The following is an 18407-nucleotide window of genomic DNA, read 5'->3' as shown; positions in this document are numbered from 1 at the left end:
AAACAATTTAGTGTATAGCTCTGATTCTCTTTTGTTTCCATGATATTAGAGGAAAGAATGGAGAGGAAACTAGCCTCAGAGGTAGACATTTCTGCAGGGGCCTGCTTTGGGTTACTAGGACGTAACCAGGATTATCTGGACCTAGTATAAGTTCATTAGTTAAAACTAATAATATATAAATACAAACTAAAAGAACCGTGACTTGTACCATCACTCTGGTTAAATAAAATTAAAATGGCCTCTACTACTCACCCCCCAAGTCCATTCCCAGATAGTCAATGTGTAACAAAATACAGAAAATTCTTATTTTTCTAGAAGGAGAATCCCTCTTTAGAAGACCTGTTTGGTCAGGGAAATGCTGTGACAGGCCACGTAGGGTTGTGAGTTTGACCACAAGAAGCATGCCTGAGTAACAAGCTAAATGAATTTCAAATAGGCACAGTGGTGACTATCTACCAATTTTGTGTTTTGTTGAGCAGACTATGCAAGCTAAAGTCAGAGTTAAAACGATCAGGCAAGGTTCCACCCACGTGACATACCTTCTCTTTCCAAATGGATTAAGTAGAAGGCCACAGGCCAGGAAATGAGAACCATCACAGGTATGCTGCTCAGGTGTATGTAGGGAGCAAAGACCTGGGAGGAAGCCAAAAGTCAGGCTGAACACATCTGGACAGACAGGGCCAGACCTACAGGATGACGCTTACCTTCAGTGAAAGCCCAGCTGTCAACCACCTGTCTTTCCAGTAAATGCTTAAAATCCACATAAAAAACGAGGATAGCAAAATCACTAGCAGAGTCAGGATCTAGGGAAACAGAAAGAATCCCCTTACTTCCAGGCACTAGGCTTGGATCAGAACTGTCCTTGAGAATTGTACTTGTGTCCCCACAATGTCAAGGACCTCATTTCCTCATCCTTTTAATCTAACCATCTTACAAATGCCCAATATTGGATGGATCCAATTATTCACCTTCTTTGCTTCCAAGTCTTTGTTGTATAGCATGGCTAGAAAAAAATTACACAGCTATGTGGTCTGATGCCTTTACTAATTTATCATCTCTAACCTCACCTGGGGACTCAATATTGCTTAGGGTCTCTCACTCAGTTTTAACAATGGCCATTACAAATATTTACCACTTGTTTACATGACTCAATGCAATCACAAGTAATTAATATTTTGCAATTTCCTTTTCAATGTATGTTTTCCCCAACAGACTATAAGCTTTATGAGGTCAAGGACAATATTTGTTTATGATTATATCCTCACTGCCTCACAGAATGTCTGACACACAGTAAGCATCCAATAAACATTGTTGAACAGATGAAAAAATCTGCCTGCCAGAACACTATTTCATAGAGAAAGAACACTGAGACCAAGAAGACATATCTTTAATCTCTTCCCCTTTGAATGTATAGTTTTTCTACATCTGTGTTGTCCTCTAAAGAGTGCTTAGTTCTCTCCTTTCTCTAATTTCTGGATCTATTAAAGTAACTGAATCCATAATTAAATCTTCTCACAAAATAATTCAGGCCTTACTGGCTTCAACGGTTAATTTTACCAAACATTCGAGAAAGAAATACTTCCAATCTTTAACAAACTCTTCCAGAGAATAGAAAAAAGATGGAACTTATCTTATGAAGCCCATAAAACATTGATACCCAAATTCAACAAAGGCATTACAAGAAAGAAAAGGTGTAGGCCAATCTCTCCTATGTACATAAATGCAAAAATATTAAAACCTATTAGCAAACCAAATATATCACAACATAAAGGTTTAATGGTCAAATCAGACTCATATGAATCTCATGCAATTCTGTGATCTTACCCAACACCAAACTTTACTAATGATTTAAAGGATACAGGCAATTAGTTACAGATAAAACATTTTCCTTTGGTGAAATCTGATCCTGTCAAATGCAGCTACTCATAAAAAGATCTTTCCTCTCCTATATTACAGTACACTTTGGTCTTGGACTTAAAATGTGCGGTGTGTTTTGCGCAAAATATGTCAAAACATTGCTTCACAGAAGGAGCTTTTTTTGGTTATGGAGCATCCTTATCTTATATCCCATTAATTATACAACTCCAGGCAGCCATGTCTCCCACCCTACAAATCTATAAATTTCACGTTTATTCACAATAAGCAACCCAAATATACCAGGTTATATCCTGATAGAAATTTTCATAGATAAGGATTCTCCATTAATTTTTGGCTAATAAATATCTTTAGTGCGTTTACCAGGAGGTTGGGTTATTAGCATGTTTACAAGAAGTTTTGATTAAGGTCATTCATTCCTTTCTGAGCACCCCGAGCTAGAAGGGGAATGGGTTATGAGCTGCTGCTAACCCTCTCCTTCTGGGTTTACTGAGTACACTAAAAATGAAACTCCAAGCCCCACAGAATCTCCCTTGCCAATAGAAGCAGTCTCTCTTTTCAAGTCTGATAAGCCTAGTCCTTCATGGTTTGAAGGCTCAACCAAGGTAGTTTCCTTCCAAGGGGATGCCAACTCTTCTCATATTCCACCTCCATCATTTCTCATTACCTACAGACTCATCGCTGGAATTAGATCCCAGAATGCCTCAAGAGATAAAGGCTTGTTAACTTATATTGACAAAAACCCTGTAGAATATGTGTGAGAATGAATCCTAAGGGTGCCAGACAAAGAGAAAAGAAAATAATTTTAGATCAGGCTAAATTTATTGACACAAGTGCACTTGCCAGAGATTCTGAATTCAATATACCAGAATCCAGATATTATGCAATCTTTAAGTGGTTCTAATTGTTTGTTTGGCTCAATAGTGGCCCATGCTTAATGAAATTGAGATGCCAGCAATTTCTTGGTATAATACTGAAGAAAGAATCCAAGGATTCATTGAGAAAAGGTTGCTGGAATGCTATTACCTGTGATCAGCTAACTTACTCCCTATCATGTTCTATGGGAGGACACAGAAAAACACTCTAGTGAGGAAAGTGTCAGAATCCTTGAAAAGCATTGTAGTGGCTATCCTCCATGCCTGAATAAAGGTGAGAGATGCTGCCATTGAAACTGGCTTCCAGATTTCAAAGGGAATGATCAGGTCCTGCTGTGGCAAAGGCTAAGTACCAGCACCAACTGCCAAAGGCAAGCTAAGCACAGTTTCTATAATAGACACAAGCCTGGAATGGTAATCTGAATGGTTTAACCCATAGGGATTCTTGGTAGTGACTAACTGATCACGGTGTCTCAACTCCAAAACAGGTAGTGATCTCAATAAGGCCTATTTGTTCACTTCTAATCTACATTTTTTCCCTATAAAATCTTATGACTTAATTTCCATATGTTCTAATAACTCTTAAATTTATATTTCCACTTCATACTTCTCATTTGAGTAAGAGAAAATTTAAGGGGACCTCTCAGAGAGTTTGACATGTTTCTGAATTTGAGAAAACACAAGGAATGGTATCAAAACAATGCCTGAAAAAAGTCTGTAAAAAAGCAAGAGGCTGTGGCTGGAGCTGCTCAAACCCATAGCAGAACAAAATGAGGGAGGATATGTTGGAAATGAGCTGTATGTCCACAGCTGTATGTCCAAAGATGCCTGCTTTCTGGGGACTAGATATGGATCCTTTAAGAGAAACAATGCAGGTGCCATTTTAGAGGGTTCCAAACTAAGGGAAGATCAAAAGGACCTCAACAGAGAAATTTCAGGGAGCATAGGAAGACAGGCATTGACTCCACCAAGAGTTGCAGTCAAGGTTCTCAGCAGAAGGGTCTCTGAAAATACACATAGAAAAAGCCCATGGGGTAAGGAGCCAACAACTGAGCATTTACCTGGTGCTGATGAAATCAACCCCAAATGACCCTTCTGCCTTTCCTTGAGGGACTGTCTTCTTTCATCCGATCTCCTTTCCCCTGGGCCCTCCTCTGGTGGAAGAGAGGTAAAGGACCATCGTGCTCTCTCCACCACCGCAGGATTTCATGCCCAAACAGAGGAGGGGAAAAGTCTTATAAAACTGGAGTTTGGGTTATTACAATGAACTGAAATCTTTAATGACTGAAACGAGAATGTTCTTGTGCCTATAAAGGACTGGGAAAGTAAGGGGACTTGCCTAAGATTTTATTGGGATAGGAAGAACAGAGTCACGGAGTGAGTTTAACAAGGAGTGGTTACAAAAAATAAAGTTTGGGTTTAGCTCCTTCAGTAAATCAGTTAAATCTATTAGAAATTTAATGATTTCAGTTAAAACAATATAAGTAGATCTCTTCTTTCTAAGGGGAACAATGAAAGAAAGGGCAACTATGTACTTAACACTGAGTGCCAAATAGGCACATTTAGTCCTGGTATAAGGTCTCCTAAGAAGATTCAGATGTCCTACCTTATGAAACCAGTGCAGCTGTAGATCATGCCTCCCATCCCAAATCAACAAAAATCCAAGTATCTGAAAAAGCAAAGAAAAAGGACGTTATTTTGAAATTACCAAGTTGCTGCCCAGAGCACTGTTCTGTATCTCAAAATTCCTTTCACAGTCTAGCACTACATTCACTTCTTGCTATACCTGCACTATTCAGCCTCTGGGTGTTTGTCATGCTGTTCCTCTGCCTGAAAAGCTCTCCCTCTCCATGACACTTACCCTTCAAAGCCAGTTTAAATTCCTCCTATTGTAACTTTCACCAGCACGCTCAGGAAGAGCTAATTATTACCTTCTCTGGGATTTCATAACAATCACCACACTGATACCCTACCTGAGTTCCTACCAATTTCTTTTCCTTGTGATGGATCTCATTCCTGGTATTACTTAGACCCGCTTGTGAGAGAACAGAGGTCTGGGGCCAGCCCTTCCAATGGTCATTTAAAAGCTCTTTCTTGAGGAACCAGTGCTGTTGTTACAACTGTTATTCACCATCATTAACACTGGTATTCAGTCAATAAATATCAGTTAGATAGGAATCTAAATCCAGTCAGTCACCAAATCAGTGTGGAGTTGGAAACTGAAAACTGGAGTCCTCAGATGCTTAGATTGTTACTGAGAGTTTGAATGTATAAGACACTTACCTTTTTATCAAAATAGTTTTATGTGTATGATTTCATTTGTTCTTTACTCAGCCCTATAAAATACCATTTTATTAAATATTTTTATTATTCTCACTTGAAAGAAAAGAAACTAAGGCTCAGAAGTTATATGACTTGACCAAGGCTACAAAGTAACCTAAAGATAGAGCTGGAAATAGAACCTAGGTCTCTCTCTTTGTTCACTGTTGTTGTCATTGAATGAATCCAAAAAGAGGTATGGTAAAGTAGAAAGTTTATTAAAATACATTGCCTTATTGGACACTAGAACTCATTCCCACCTTAGAAGCTAATTAAACCATTTCATATTTATTATGTATGAAAGCACTATAATTCAGTGGGCAGAGTCTGGCCCAGAGCATATCCTTCATCTACATTTTCCCCATTAAAAGGAAAAGTTTAAGTGGTCTCTCTACCTAAAGGCACCTTCCATACTACAACTTCTAGGATGATTTTCCTAAAAAAGAAATCTGATTTATACCAAATGTCTTAGCCTTACTTTCCAGGCCTTCCAAAATCTGCCACAAGCCTATCTTTTTAGCCATGTCCCCATTAATACTTCATTATGCCCTACATGCTAACAGAACTGACCCTTCTTTCTTATCTAGTTACACCCCATATCTTTCTAACTTGCCAACTTTGTTATGATGTTCCCACAGCCTGGAATGTTCTTCCCTATCCTCATATACACATGTCCAAATCCAACATCCCTTCAAGATCCCACTCCAATGCCACTTCTTTCAAGAAGCCTTACCTAATCTTCTTGGCTGGAAATCACCTCTTCCTTCTCAGAACCCTTGCAGAACTTTATTTAGGCCTCTCTAATGACAATTATAATGCTCTACGTGTGTTAATTATTTTTGTCTATGACTTAGTCACCCTACTAGATTGTAAACTCATTGAATTAAGGGACTATTGTAACTTTATAGCTCATACCTATCTCTTTGATGTGCTCTGCATGAAAACAGAAACTGCAAGTGTTTTGTTGATCTCTGTATACTCAATATTTATTATTCATATAATGATTAATAAATTTTATTGAAAGAAAAATTAATGCAAATGGCAACTGATTTAGGAGGTGGGTTCTTCTGTATCAGACAAGAAATCAGTGGGGACAAGGAATTTTGAAATCAGAGAAAGATACATATAAAAACTCCACTGACCTGAAAGTTATCCTCCCATAAGCTTTCCACTTCCACAGACTTTTCTCTTGCCTGGCCCGAATTTCTCACACTACATGACATTATTAGGAAATAGAGGCAGAGTCACTATTGCCAAAAGACTTCTGCTAAAATGTACTTTGCACCTAGACTAGGGGACTAGCACTTGCACATCAGAACAGGTTTAAAAAACCAGCTAACTTGTAAGGCCCAGAAAGACTGATTCTCAGGAGGTGGGATATCAAATGAGGTAGTTCAATGTGTATAAGTACTGCTAGTGTGAAGCCGTGAGTGTCTAAAATGACAATACTGAATGAACCATAAAATAGGCTATGAAACATGGGAATAGAAAAAGGAGGTTCTACCACTCATGCAAAGGGTCAAAGTGGTAAGACACATCCTTTAACAGCACAAGACTTTTTTCCCTCCATCTATCCATCATGCCTAAAATTCAAGCAGCTGATGTAAACCCCAACTCTGGTAAAACAAGAGTGATCTTAGGTTCTGGAGGCTCCCAGCACCAATTAGGTCCCATCCCACGACTGGAGCACCTCATGAGGCTACTCAGGAAGCGGGTGGGAGAAATGGGAAACATTACTCACCAACAGCAATGTAGAGTAGGCAGTCAGGATCCCAAAGAAACTCAGTAAAAGAATGGAACAGTAGAACCAGTTTCCTGTACCTAGAAAAACAACCCTGCAAAAATGTGTTTCAATCTTTAAAATATAGCAGAAATTAGCAGCACCTATGTCAAGGATGGGGGACAAGACTGGACTAGAATAGGAATAAGAAAATGGAGGTAGATAAGAAGAGAGGCAATTTGGTAACATAACTGTGAAAAGCTTTGGGGATATCTAGCTGAGGAGTTTTAACTCTGTCCTAGGCAATTGGGTACTCTAACATGGGTCTGCATAAGTTGTGTGATTTTTTTGGGGGGTGGGGGGTGAGGAAGATTGGCCCTGTGCTAACATCTGTTGCCAATCTTCCTCTTTTTGCTTGAGGAAGATTGTTGCTGAGCTAACATCTGTGGCACTCTTCCTCTACTTTGTATATGGGATGCTGCCATAGCATGGGTTGATGAGTGGTGCATAGATCTGTGCCCAGGATCCAAACCTGCAAATCCCAGGCTGCTGAAGTGGAGTGTGCAAACTTAACCACTATGCCACCAGGCTGGCCTCAGCCATATGTTTTTTAAAGTTATTTACAATATATAATCAAAAATTATGTCCTCTTTAAAAAACAATATAATAATACTGAAATTCTGGAATGCCAAAAGAGAAAAAAGTCATCCATAAGTTTACCACCTTAATAAAATACTTTCCACTTTTGCAGGTTTCTTGTCCATGTGCGTGTATTTTTTCTTACATAACCACCATCACAGCCACCATATTAATTGCTCTATTCTGTGTAAGAGATTTGGGTCCTTTAAAAACAATGCTGATATGTGCCTAAAGAGTTTATGAGAGAGTAGCAAATCTTAATGATTTGCTAAGAGAAATAGTGTTATACTTGCTCTAGGTATTATATATCAAAGAATTTAGACTCTTCATTTCAAGATAAGAGAAATTACCTCCTCTCCATATAAAATCTGGAGAAATTATATTTTAACAATGGAAAATATAGATTAGTGAATAGATAACCACATTAAAAATAAGAAAGGAAATTCTCTTTGGTCAGGCGCCATAAGACACACCACAAAGAAAGGGAAGTAGCCATCCTAGTGAGAGCAATCCCAGATCGAGACACTGGGAAAAGTACTCTGTATATGATAAACTCACAACCAGGAATAAGAAAACATGTAAGGAATGTCAACAAATGAACCCAATAAAGCCAACAAATAGAATAAATTGTACCCAAGAAAATATAAATAATAGAACAATCAGAAAAGAATCACAAAATAAATATATTTAAGGTCTTCAGAAAAATAAAGGAAGGACTCACAGCCATATAACAAGAACAGGATGTTTAAACCCAAGTACAGTGATCAATCAAAAAGAGATCTTGAAAAGAAAAACATGAAAGGTGGACTTAATAGCAGTCTAGATACAGCCAAAGAGCTAATCAAACAGCTTAACAGTGGTGATACTGACTTTGCTTTCCAAGTGAGAAAGAAAAGTTACGGTTTGCCATTTAATGATGCCTCTATCTTTTCTAATCATTTCTCTGGCCACATCAGATTTTTTTTCATTCCCTTTCAACCTACATCGTCTTTTGTATATTCAATCACATATAAATATCATTATCAGTTTAGTTCAGTTCAACACTCAGGTGAAGTTGCCACCCACCTGCTGTGAACTGCAGGCAAGTGAACTGTGATTTTTTTGCTCTTTTTCTCTCTCCCTCTTCCTCTTCTTCCTATCACATTCATTTGTACTCACTCTCGTGATGGTGATGGTAACAAAAGGGAGTGAGAAGAATGAAAATGAGTTTAAGTTACTGACTACACACCAGTGGGAACTGAAAAAGGAAATCTTGGCCATTACTTCTTTAAACTGGGAACATACAGATGCTGATGACTGTACTGTAGGCTCTCTCTATACGGATTGTCCAATTGGGGCTTCTTCTGACTTAGTATTTTCCAGCAGTTTTCTCTCTGCTTTGGGCCACTGTTTTACATCCCTCTAGCAGCATAATCATACCCCACTTTTGGATGAAGCCCTTCTCATGCAACAGAGACAGCCTTCTTGGGGCAGCCTAGTCAATGCAGTCTCCTTATCTAAATGCACATTCTCTGTACTAATGTTTAAAGAAATCTTCCAGGAACCCTTCCTTGTTTTCCCATAGCTGCAAGATGCAGCTTTCTTGCATCTTCTGCCAATACATACCCTACATACTACAATGCTTTATATCAGCACCACCAATTGTCAGCTGACAGTAACTCTGCAGAAAAAAAGACACATTGTGGTGAAGCATTGGGAACTTCACATAGCAAGAAATGGGGAGACAAGTCTAACCCCACAACACACACAGCAAGGGACAAAAGAGAAGTGACAGTTACCCCAACAAAAATTCTACTCTACCTCTCTCTAGCTAAAAGGAACTAGAAAAGCTGGACAATATGTTTTTAAAAATCTAAATGAAGGCATCAGAGAGCCAACAGACAGGGAAGAACTACAGAACAAAGATCCAAATAAGAGAGGAAACACAGAGACATAACTTAGCATTTGGGGTAATTTTTCTCTAGAAGAGGTGGCTGAGATACAGACAGGAAGGCTTCCTGTATCTTGCAGGACTAGGAGGACAAAAGGGGAGAAAGGTAATCTTGTAAACACTATTATATACTTTGATTTGGGACCTTCCAGTGCTACATTCTAAGAATAAGCACAAACTGGAAATAGACAGCTTTTTGGGGACTGAATCCTAGCTTTGAACCATCCAAATGTGTGAAATTGGATTAAAGCAAATAGGATTTGCTAATACCCCTAGTTACCTGTCAGAGTAACTCTCTAACAGGACATAATGTAATTCAAGGTTTCAAATTACATATACAACTTTTTTTTTAAGATTTTTTTAAAATTTTTTCCTTTTTCTCCCCAAAGCCCCCTGGTACATAGTTGTATATTCTTCGTTGTGTGTCCATCTAGTTGTGGCATGTGGGACGCTGCCTCAGCGTGGTTTGATGAGCAGTGTCATGTCTGCGCCCAGGATTCGAACCAACGAAACACTGGGCCGCCTGCAGCGGAGTGTGCGAACTTAACCGCTTGGCCACGGGGCCAGCCCCTACATATACAACTTTTTATATACAATGTCTGGCGCTCAAGCAAAAACAATCAGGCACATTAGGAAAGGAGACCACATTAGTGAACGTCAAAAGAAACAATGCACAACATAAAAAGATTTTCGGCAAATCTAGATAATAGAGGTATCAGATACAGACTTCTAAATAACTATCCTTAAAAGGTTTAGACTAAGAAAAAATTAAAAATTTCAGTAAAGAACTACTAAAAAGAGGACCAATTAAGAATTCTAGAAAAGAAACTATAGCAACAAAAATTAAGAACTCACTGAATGGATTTAAAAGCAGGTAAGAGAGAGCTGAAAAGAATTTGTTAAATAAAAGATAGGCCAGAAAAAATTAAGAATGAAACAGACACCTGAGAAAAAAACAGACAAAAAGGGATAAAGAAAAAAGGTCTCATATACATAAAACTGAAGTCTCAAAAGTAGAGGTGGTAAGGGCCAGCCTAGTGGCATAGTGGTTAAGTTCATGTGCTCTGCTTCTGTGGCCCAGGGTTTGCAGGTTCAGATCCTGGGCACAGACTTAAGCCGCTCATCAAGCCATCTGAGGCAGTGTCTCACACACAAAATAGACGAAGATTGGCACAGATGTTAGCTCAGTGACAACTTTCTCAAGCAAAAAGAGGAAGATTGGAGTGACATCAGCATCACAGTGGAGTGAGGTCTGTCATAAATCTTCCCCCACCCATATACAACAAAAAAAAAATCCACACTCCAACAGAGGACATCCAAACTCAACACAAAAAACATCAGAGAGATCCATGCAGCCATACAACGGAGGACGGAGAGGCTGGAGCCCCCCTCGGAGGTGGAACGGGGTAAGAGAAATCTTCGCTCCCTCCCCTAAAGACTGCAATCCACGACTGCAGGAGGCCTCCTAGAGGGAAGGAACGGGGGAGGGGATGTTCCATTGTGGGAACTTCAAAGACTCCCTAGGGCCCTTGCAGCCTAAAGGGAAGCCCTCTACCAGGGTGAAAGCTTTCGTGGAAGACGACCTTATCAAGCCAACAGCCCAGGAGAGCAGAGGGAGAAAACCCCAAGAGCACACAAGAGAAAGTGCGCCTCCCTCCACCCGCTCAGCGTGGCTCCAGCCCCTGAGATTTTGGCTGAAGGCAGAGGGCTCAGGATACGTGGCTCTTGACCCCCACCCAGTGGTGATAGGCAGTATCTGTGACCAAATAATGCCAGGCTGCAAAAGAACCAAGCCACTCCCTCTAGCAATATCAAACACTATATTAGATCTCTAGACCAGAGAGAAATGACAAGTACCCAGAAATCAGTGCTGAGGATGCAGAAATATGTAATCTAAATGACAAAGAATTCAAAACAGCTATCATCAAAAAACTCAATGAAGTAAAAGAGAACGTAGAGAAACAATTCAATGAGTTCAGGAGCTATATCACAAAAGAGACTGAAACTATAAAGAAGAATCAATCAGAAATATTAAGAGATGAAAGACACAATGGAAGAAATACAACAAAATATGGATTCCCTGAACACTTGAGCAGACACCATAGAGAAGTGTATCAGCATAATCAAAGATAAACATGTTGAAATGCTCCAGATAGAGGAGGAGAGAGAACTAAGACTAAAAAGAAATGAAGAAAGTCTCCAAGAAATAGCCAACTCACTTAGGAAATGCAACATAAGAATTACAGGTATTCAAGAAGGAGAAGAGAAGGAGAATGGAGTAGAAAGCTTATTCAAAGAAATAATAGCAGAGAACTTCCCAAACCTAGGGAAGGAAATCCATGTGAAAAAGGCCACCAGATCTCCCAAATATGTCAATGTAAAAAGACTTACTGCAAGCCATATATTAGTGAAACTGGCAAAACTGAATGACAAAGAAAGAATACTAAGGGCAGAAAGGCAGAAGAAAATAACCTACAAATGAACCCCCATCAGACTTTCAGCAGATTTCTCTGCAGAAACCTTACAGGCTAGGAGACTGGAATAACATATTCAAATCATTGAAGGACAAAAACTTTCAGCCAAGAATACTCTATCCAGCAAAAATATCCTTCAGATATGATAGAGAGACAAAAACTTTCCAAGACAAACCTAAGTCAAGGGAGTTCGTAGCCATGACACCCTCCCTGACAAGAAATCCTCAAGAAGGCCCTCATACCTGAAAAATGTGGGGTGTGCGGGGTGAGAAAGGGGTTACAAAGCACAGAGTAAGGAGTTAAATAGGTAGACAAAATCAGAGCAGGAAAGCAAATACTCAAGTATAGCATTAAAGAAAAAGGGAAGGAAAAGACCAAAAACAAAGATAATCTTGTCATTTTAACCACAAACTCATAACTCAAGATGGAATAAGATGTGAGAAAAACAACTTAGGAGAGGAAGAGGAAAGGGACTGAATTGGTTTAGTCTGAGGAAATTAGAGGCCATCAGAAAAAGGACTATTTTTATTTTGAGGAAGATCAGCCCTGAGCTAACATCTGCTGCCCATCCTTCTCTTTTTGCTGAGGAAGACTGGCCCTGAGCTAACATCCGTGCCCATCTTCCTCTACTTTATATGTGGGACACCTACCACAGTATGGCTTGCCAAGCAGTGCCATGACTGCACCCAGGATCCGAACTGGTGGACCCCAGGCTGCCAAAGCGGAACGTGTGCACTTAATCACTGCACCACTGGGCTGGCCCAGGAAAAAGGACTATCTTATCCATAAGATCTTGAACACAAACCTCAGGGTAACCACTAAACAAAAAAACAGAAGAGAGACACAAGTAATCAATAAGGAGAAAACAAAGAAACACAACATAAAAAACTCATAACTCGATTGGTAGACCAAAATACACAGGACGAGAAACAAAGGAAATGCAGGAGAACTGGAAAATAAAATAGCAGCATTAAGCCTTCATATATTGATAATCACCCTAAATGTAAATGGACTGAATTTTCCAATAAAAAGACACAGAGTGGCAAGATGGATTAAAGAACAAGACTCAACAATATGATGCCTTCAGGAAACACATCTCAATTCCAAAAAGAGGAAGGTTGGCAACAGATGTCAGCTCAGGGCCAGTCTTCCTCACAAAAAAGAATTTTTAAAAAAGTAGAGGTGGTAGAAAATGGAGTAAAAGCCATATCTGAAAAGATGATGGCTGAGAACATTTCCAAAATGATGAAAAATACTGTATTTGTCTGGGATCACTCAGAAAAGGAATTACTGTAGGGTTAGACCTTATGCTATTATAGAAGCTGCTAGAGAAGGCTATGTAAGGCTGTTACATCTGCTCTGATATTAGGCCACTGGGTGATGTTTATACCTCTAATTTAAGTACTGATATATATGATTAACTACTATTAACACATATTATTTTCAATTGTAGAGGAATGTAGAAGAGAAAAATTCATATATATCCTCATATATGATGTATATTGTGTGCGTGTGTGTATATGTATATACTATATATATATATATATATATATTTGGTAAATATGTAAATTAGAGAAGAGACAAACAATACAAAAGATTAACAAAACTAAGAGTTGGTTCTTTGAAAAGATAAACAAAATGACAAACCTTTAGCAATGCTAACAGAGAAAAAAAGAGAGGACCCAAATAAGTAAAACTGTAAATCAAAGAGAAGACATTACAGTTGATACCACAGAAATACAAAGGATCATAAGAGATTACTATGAACAACTATATGCCAACAAACTGTACAATTTAGAAGAAATGGATAAATTCCCAGAAACATATAACCGACCAAGACTGAATCATGAAGAAACAGAAAACCTGAACAGTCCAATACTGAGTAAGGAGATTGAATCAGTAATCAAAACCAGGACCAGATTGTTTTAATGGCGAATTTTACCAAATACTTAAAGAAGAATTAACACTAATTCTTCTCAAACTCTTCCAAAAAAATGAAGAGGAGAGAACACTCACAAACTCCTTTTACAAAGCCAATATTACCCTGATAACAAAGCCTGATAAGCACACTACAAGAAAAGAAAACTATAGACCAATATTCCTAATAAATAGAGATGCAAAATCTCACAACAAAATACTAGCAAACTGAATTCAGCAGCACATTAAAAGGATCATACATCGTGATCAAGTGGATTCATCCCTCTGAAGCAAGACTGGTTCAACACACACAAATCAAAAAATGTGATACATCACATTAACAGAATGAAAGATAAATATATGATCATCTCAATAGAAGAAAAAAGAGCATTTGACAAAATTCAACATCCATTCATGATAAAACCTCTCAACAAATTGGGAATAAAAGGAATACACCTCAACCTAATAAAGGCCACATATGACAAGCCCACAGCTAACATCTTACTCAATGGTGAAAGGTTGAAAGCTTTTCTTCTAAGATCAGGAACAAGACAAAGGTGCACATTCTCACCGCTTCTATTCAACATAGTACTGGAATTCCTAGCCAGAGGAATCAGGCAAGACAAAGAAATAAAAGGCATCAGAATTGGAAAAGAAGAAGTCAAATTGTCTCTATTTGCAGATTTCATGATTTTATATATAGAAAATCCTAAAGACTCCATCAAAAAACTGTTAGATCTAACTAACAAGTTCAGTAAAGTTGTAGGATACAAAATCAATGCACAAAAATCAGTAGTGTTTCTACACACTAACAACGAATTATCTGAAAAAGAATTTTTTTTGAAAAATCCCATTTACAACAGCAACAACAAGAAAATATCTAGAAATAAATTTAACCAAGTAGGTGAAAGACCTGTACATTGAAAACTATAAAAGATTGATGACAGAAATTAAAGACAAATAAATGAAAAGATACCCCATGTTCATGGACTGGAAGACTAACATTGTTAAAATGTCCATACTACTCAAAGCCATCCATAGATTCAATGCAATCCCTATCAAAATAAAAATGGCATTTTTTACAGAAATAGAAGAAACAATCCTAAAATTCATATGGAACCACGAAAGACCCTGAATAGCCAAAGAAATCCTTAGAAAAAAATAACAAAGCTAGAGGCATCACACTTCCTGGTTTTAAATTGTATTACAAAGCAACAGTAATCAAATCACTAGGGTACTGACATAAAACAGACACATAGACCAATGCAATAGGCTCTAGAGCCCAGAAATAAACCCATGCATATATGGTCAACTAATATCTGACAAGGGAGCCAAGACTACTCAATGGAAAAGTTCTCTTCAGTAAACAGCGCTGGGCAAACTGGATATTCACATGCAAAAGAACGGAACTAGACTCTTATCTCACACCACTCACAAAAATTAACTCTAAATGGATTAAAGGCCTAAACCATAAAACTCCTAGAAGAAAATATAGGGGAAAAGCTCCTTAACATGGGTCTTGGTAATGATTTTTTTGGTAAGACACCCTAAAGCATAAGCAACAAAATAAAACATAAACAAGTGGATGGAGCTGGCCCAGTGGTGCAGCAGTTAAGGTCACATGCTCCACTTCACTGGCCCAGGGTTTGCCAGTTCAGATCCTGGGCACTGACCTACGTACTACTTATCAAGCCATGCTGTGGCAGGCATCCCACACATAAAATAGAGGAAGATGGGCACAGATGTTAGCTCAGGGCAAATCTTCCTTAGCAAAAAGAGGAGGATTGGTGGTGGATGGTAGCTCAAGGCTAATCCTCCCCCTCTAAAAAAAGAAACCAAAAGTAAACAATTAGACTACATCAGTCTAACACGTGTCTGCACAGAAAAAGAAATGATCAGGGCCCGGGTCTGTGGCCGAGTGGTTAAGTTCGCATGCTCTGCTGCAGCAGCCCAGGGTTCGGATCCTGGGTGCGGACATGGCACTGCTCGTCAGGCCATGTTGAAGCGGCGTCCCACATCCCACAACTAGAAGGACCTGCAGCTAAGATATACAACTGTGTACAGGGGGAGTTTGGGGAGATAAAGCAGAAAAAAAAAAAAAGATTGGCAACAGTTGTTAGCCCAGGTGCCAATCTTTAAAAAAAAAAAAAAGAAAAAAGAAAAAGAAATGAGGCAACCTATAGAATGGGAGAAAATATTTGCAAATCACACATCTGATAAGGAGTTAATATCCAAAATATATACAACACAGCAAAAAAACTAACAACCTGATTAAAAATGGGCAAAGGACCTGAGAAGAATTTTTACAAAGAAGATATTAAAATGGCCAACAGGTACATGAAAAGGTGCTCAACATCACTAATCATCAGGAATATGAGAATCAAAACCACAAGGAGATATCACCTCACACCTGTTAGAACAGCTATTATTGAAAAGATGAGAGATAAGCGTGGGCAAGGATTTGGAGGAAAGGGAACTCTTGTACACTGATGGTGGGAATGTAAACTGGTACAGCCCCTATGGAAAACAGTATGGAGGTTCCTTAAACAATTAAAAATAGAACTACTATATGATCCAGCAATCCCACTTCTGGGTGTATATCTGAAGGAAATAAAATCACTATCCCAAAGAGATATCTGCCCCACCATGTTCACTGAAGCCTTGTTTACAATAGTCAAGAAATGAAAACAACCTAAGTGTCCATCGATGGATGACTGGATAAAGAAAATGTGATACATACACATACACACACACACACAAATATTATTCAGCCATAAAAAAGAAAAAAAATCTTGCCATTTGCGGCAATGTGGATGGACCATGAGGGCATTATGCTAAATGAAATAGGTCAGATAGAGAAAAGCAAATACTGTATGATCTCACTTCTATGTAGAATCTATAAAAAGTGAACTCATAGAAACAGAAAACAGATTTCTGGTTGCCAGTGGCAGGGGGGGAGGGGGCCGGGTGGTGAGGAATGGGGTGAAGGTGATCAAAAGATACAAACTTCCAATAACAAAATACATAAGTTCTGGGGATGTAATATACAGCATGATGACTATAGTTAACAATACTGTATATTTGAAAGTTGCTAAAAGAGTAGATCTTTAAAATTCTCATCACAAGAAAAAAATTTATAGCTATGTGAGGTGATGAATGTTAACTAAATTTACTGTAGTAATTATTTTGCAATATATACATACATCAAATCATTATGATGTATAACTTAAATTTACATAATGTTGTATGTCAAGTATACCTCAATAAAACTGGAGGCAAGCCCACAGCTAACGTCATACTCAGTGGTGAAAAGCTAAAAGCTTTTCCTCTAAGATCAGGAACAAGACAAGGGTGGAGGGGGTAGTGTAATTAAAATGTTCTAAGATTCTGGCAATATGGGGAAATGGCCAATGTAATCACGTGCACACTCTAGCCACTTTTATTCAACATAGCATTGGAAGTCCTAACCACAGCAATTAGGTAAGAAAAAGAAATAAAAGGCATCCAAGTTGGATAAGAAGTAGTAAAACTGTCACTATTTGCAGATGACATGATATTACATATAGAAAACCCTAAAGGCTCCACCAAAAACTGTTAAAACTAATAAATGAGTTCAGTAAAGTTGCAGCATACAAAATCAATATACAAAAATCCGTTACAGTTCTATACACTAATAATGAGCCATCAGAAAGAGAAATTAAGAAAACAATCCCATTTACAATTGCATCAAAAAAATAAAATACCTAGGAATAAATTTAACCAAGGAGGTGAAAGACCTGTACACTGAAAACTATAAGACATTACAGGCCTACTTCAACAAACAAGAAAAATCTCAAATAATCTAACAGTGCACCTAAAGGAAATGGAAAAAGAAGAATCAACAAAGCCCAAAACCAGTAGAAGGAAGGAAATAATAAAAACCAGAGCAGAAATAAATGGGATAAACAAATGACAAGCAATAGGATATATTAGAGTATATGAGGAAGACATTTGGTGTAAACCTAATTTGGCCTGATCTTGTTTTTCCAAAAGGGCCTAACATGGCCGTTGAACATGCACTGTATACCTGCTTTAAGCATTTGCTATGTCCCAAAGATAAGACCAAATGGCCTTAAGATAAAGAAGCAACTTCCCCACATTGGCATTTCCTTAAGCATAAACATCTCTCTCTAGGCTAGGAATTGACTGCTGTGCCCATCCTGTGACCACCCAGCTCGAGACAACAGATGGGCTACTGCTGTGTCCACCAAACAGCAGACCTACTACCTGGTGTGTCCATCAACTGCTGTGCCGACAGGGCAATCTCGTGACTATTGTAAAAGGGACATTTCAATTATATGTGATACACGTTCTTTGATGGTATATAACCACTCTGTACAGCCCTACTTCTTTAGTGCCCTTCCTTCTTTGGGGAAGGAAGGCCCCAGGCTAAGCTAGTCCTTAGATCTGGCTCATAATAAACTCACTCCAATTTTCATTTATAGATTGGTTATGGATTATTTTCATCAACAAATGAAATACAGACTAAAAAAACAACAGAAAAAAATCAATGAAACCAAGAGCTGGCTCTTTGAAACAATAAACAAAATTAACAAACTTTTAGCTAGACTCACCAAGAAAAAAAGAGACGGGGCCAGCCCAATGGCACAGTGGTTAAG

The 18407-nt window shown here is 38.4% G+C and overlaps 1 protein-coding gene across 1 annotated transcript in view; it reads right to left on the bottom strand.

Annotated features, from left to right (window-relative positions):
- Positions 1 to 7553, bottom strand: part of GDPD4 (glycerophosphodiester phosphodiesterase domain containing 4) — a 100149-nt gene extending 92596 nt beyond the window's left edge. The window contains exons 1-5 of the mRNA XM_070491515.1: positions 7510 to 7553; positions 6811 to 6904; positions 4357 to 4419; positions 705 to 803; positions 540 to 633 (exon numbers count right to left, since the gene is read on the bottom strand). Of these exons, the coding sequence (XP_070347616.1) occupies positions 540 to 633; positions 705 to 803; positions 4357 to 4419; positions 6811 to 6904; positions 7510 to 7553 (394 nt within the window). The remainder of the gene's footprint in view (positions 1 to 539; positions 634 to 704; positions 804 to 4356; positions 4420 to 6810; positions 6905 to 7509) is intronic.
- Between the last annotated feature and the right edge of the window lie 10854 nt (positions 7554 to 18407).

Source organism: Equus asinus, chromosome 20 (assembly GCF_041296235.1).
Source record: "Equus asinus isolate D_3611 breed Donkey chromosome 20, EquAss-T2T_v2, whole genome shotgun sequence".
NCBI lineage: Eukaryota > Metazoa > Chordata > Mammalia > Perissodactyla > Equidae > Equus > Equus asinus.
The sequence above is the reverse complement of the archived record's forward strand: the minus strand, read 5'-3'. Positions and strand labels throughout refer to the sequence as shown.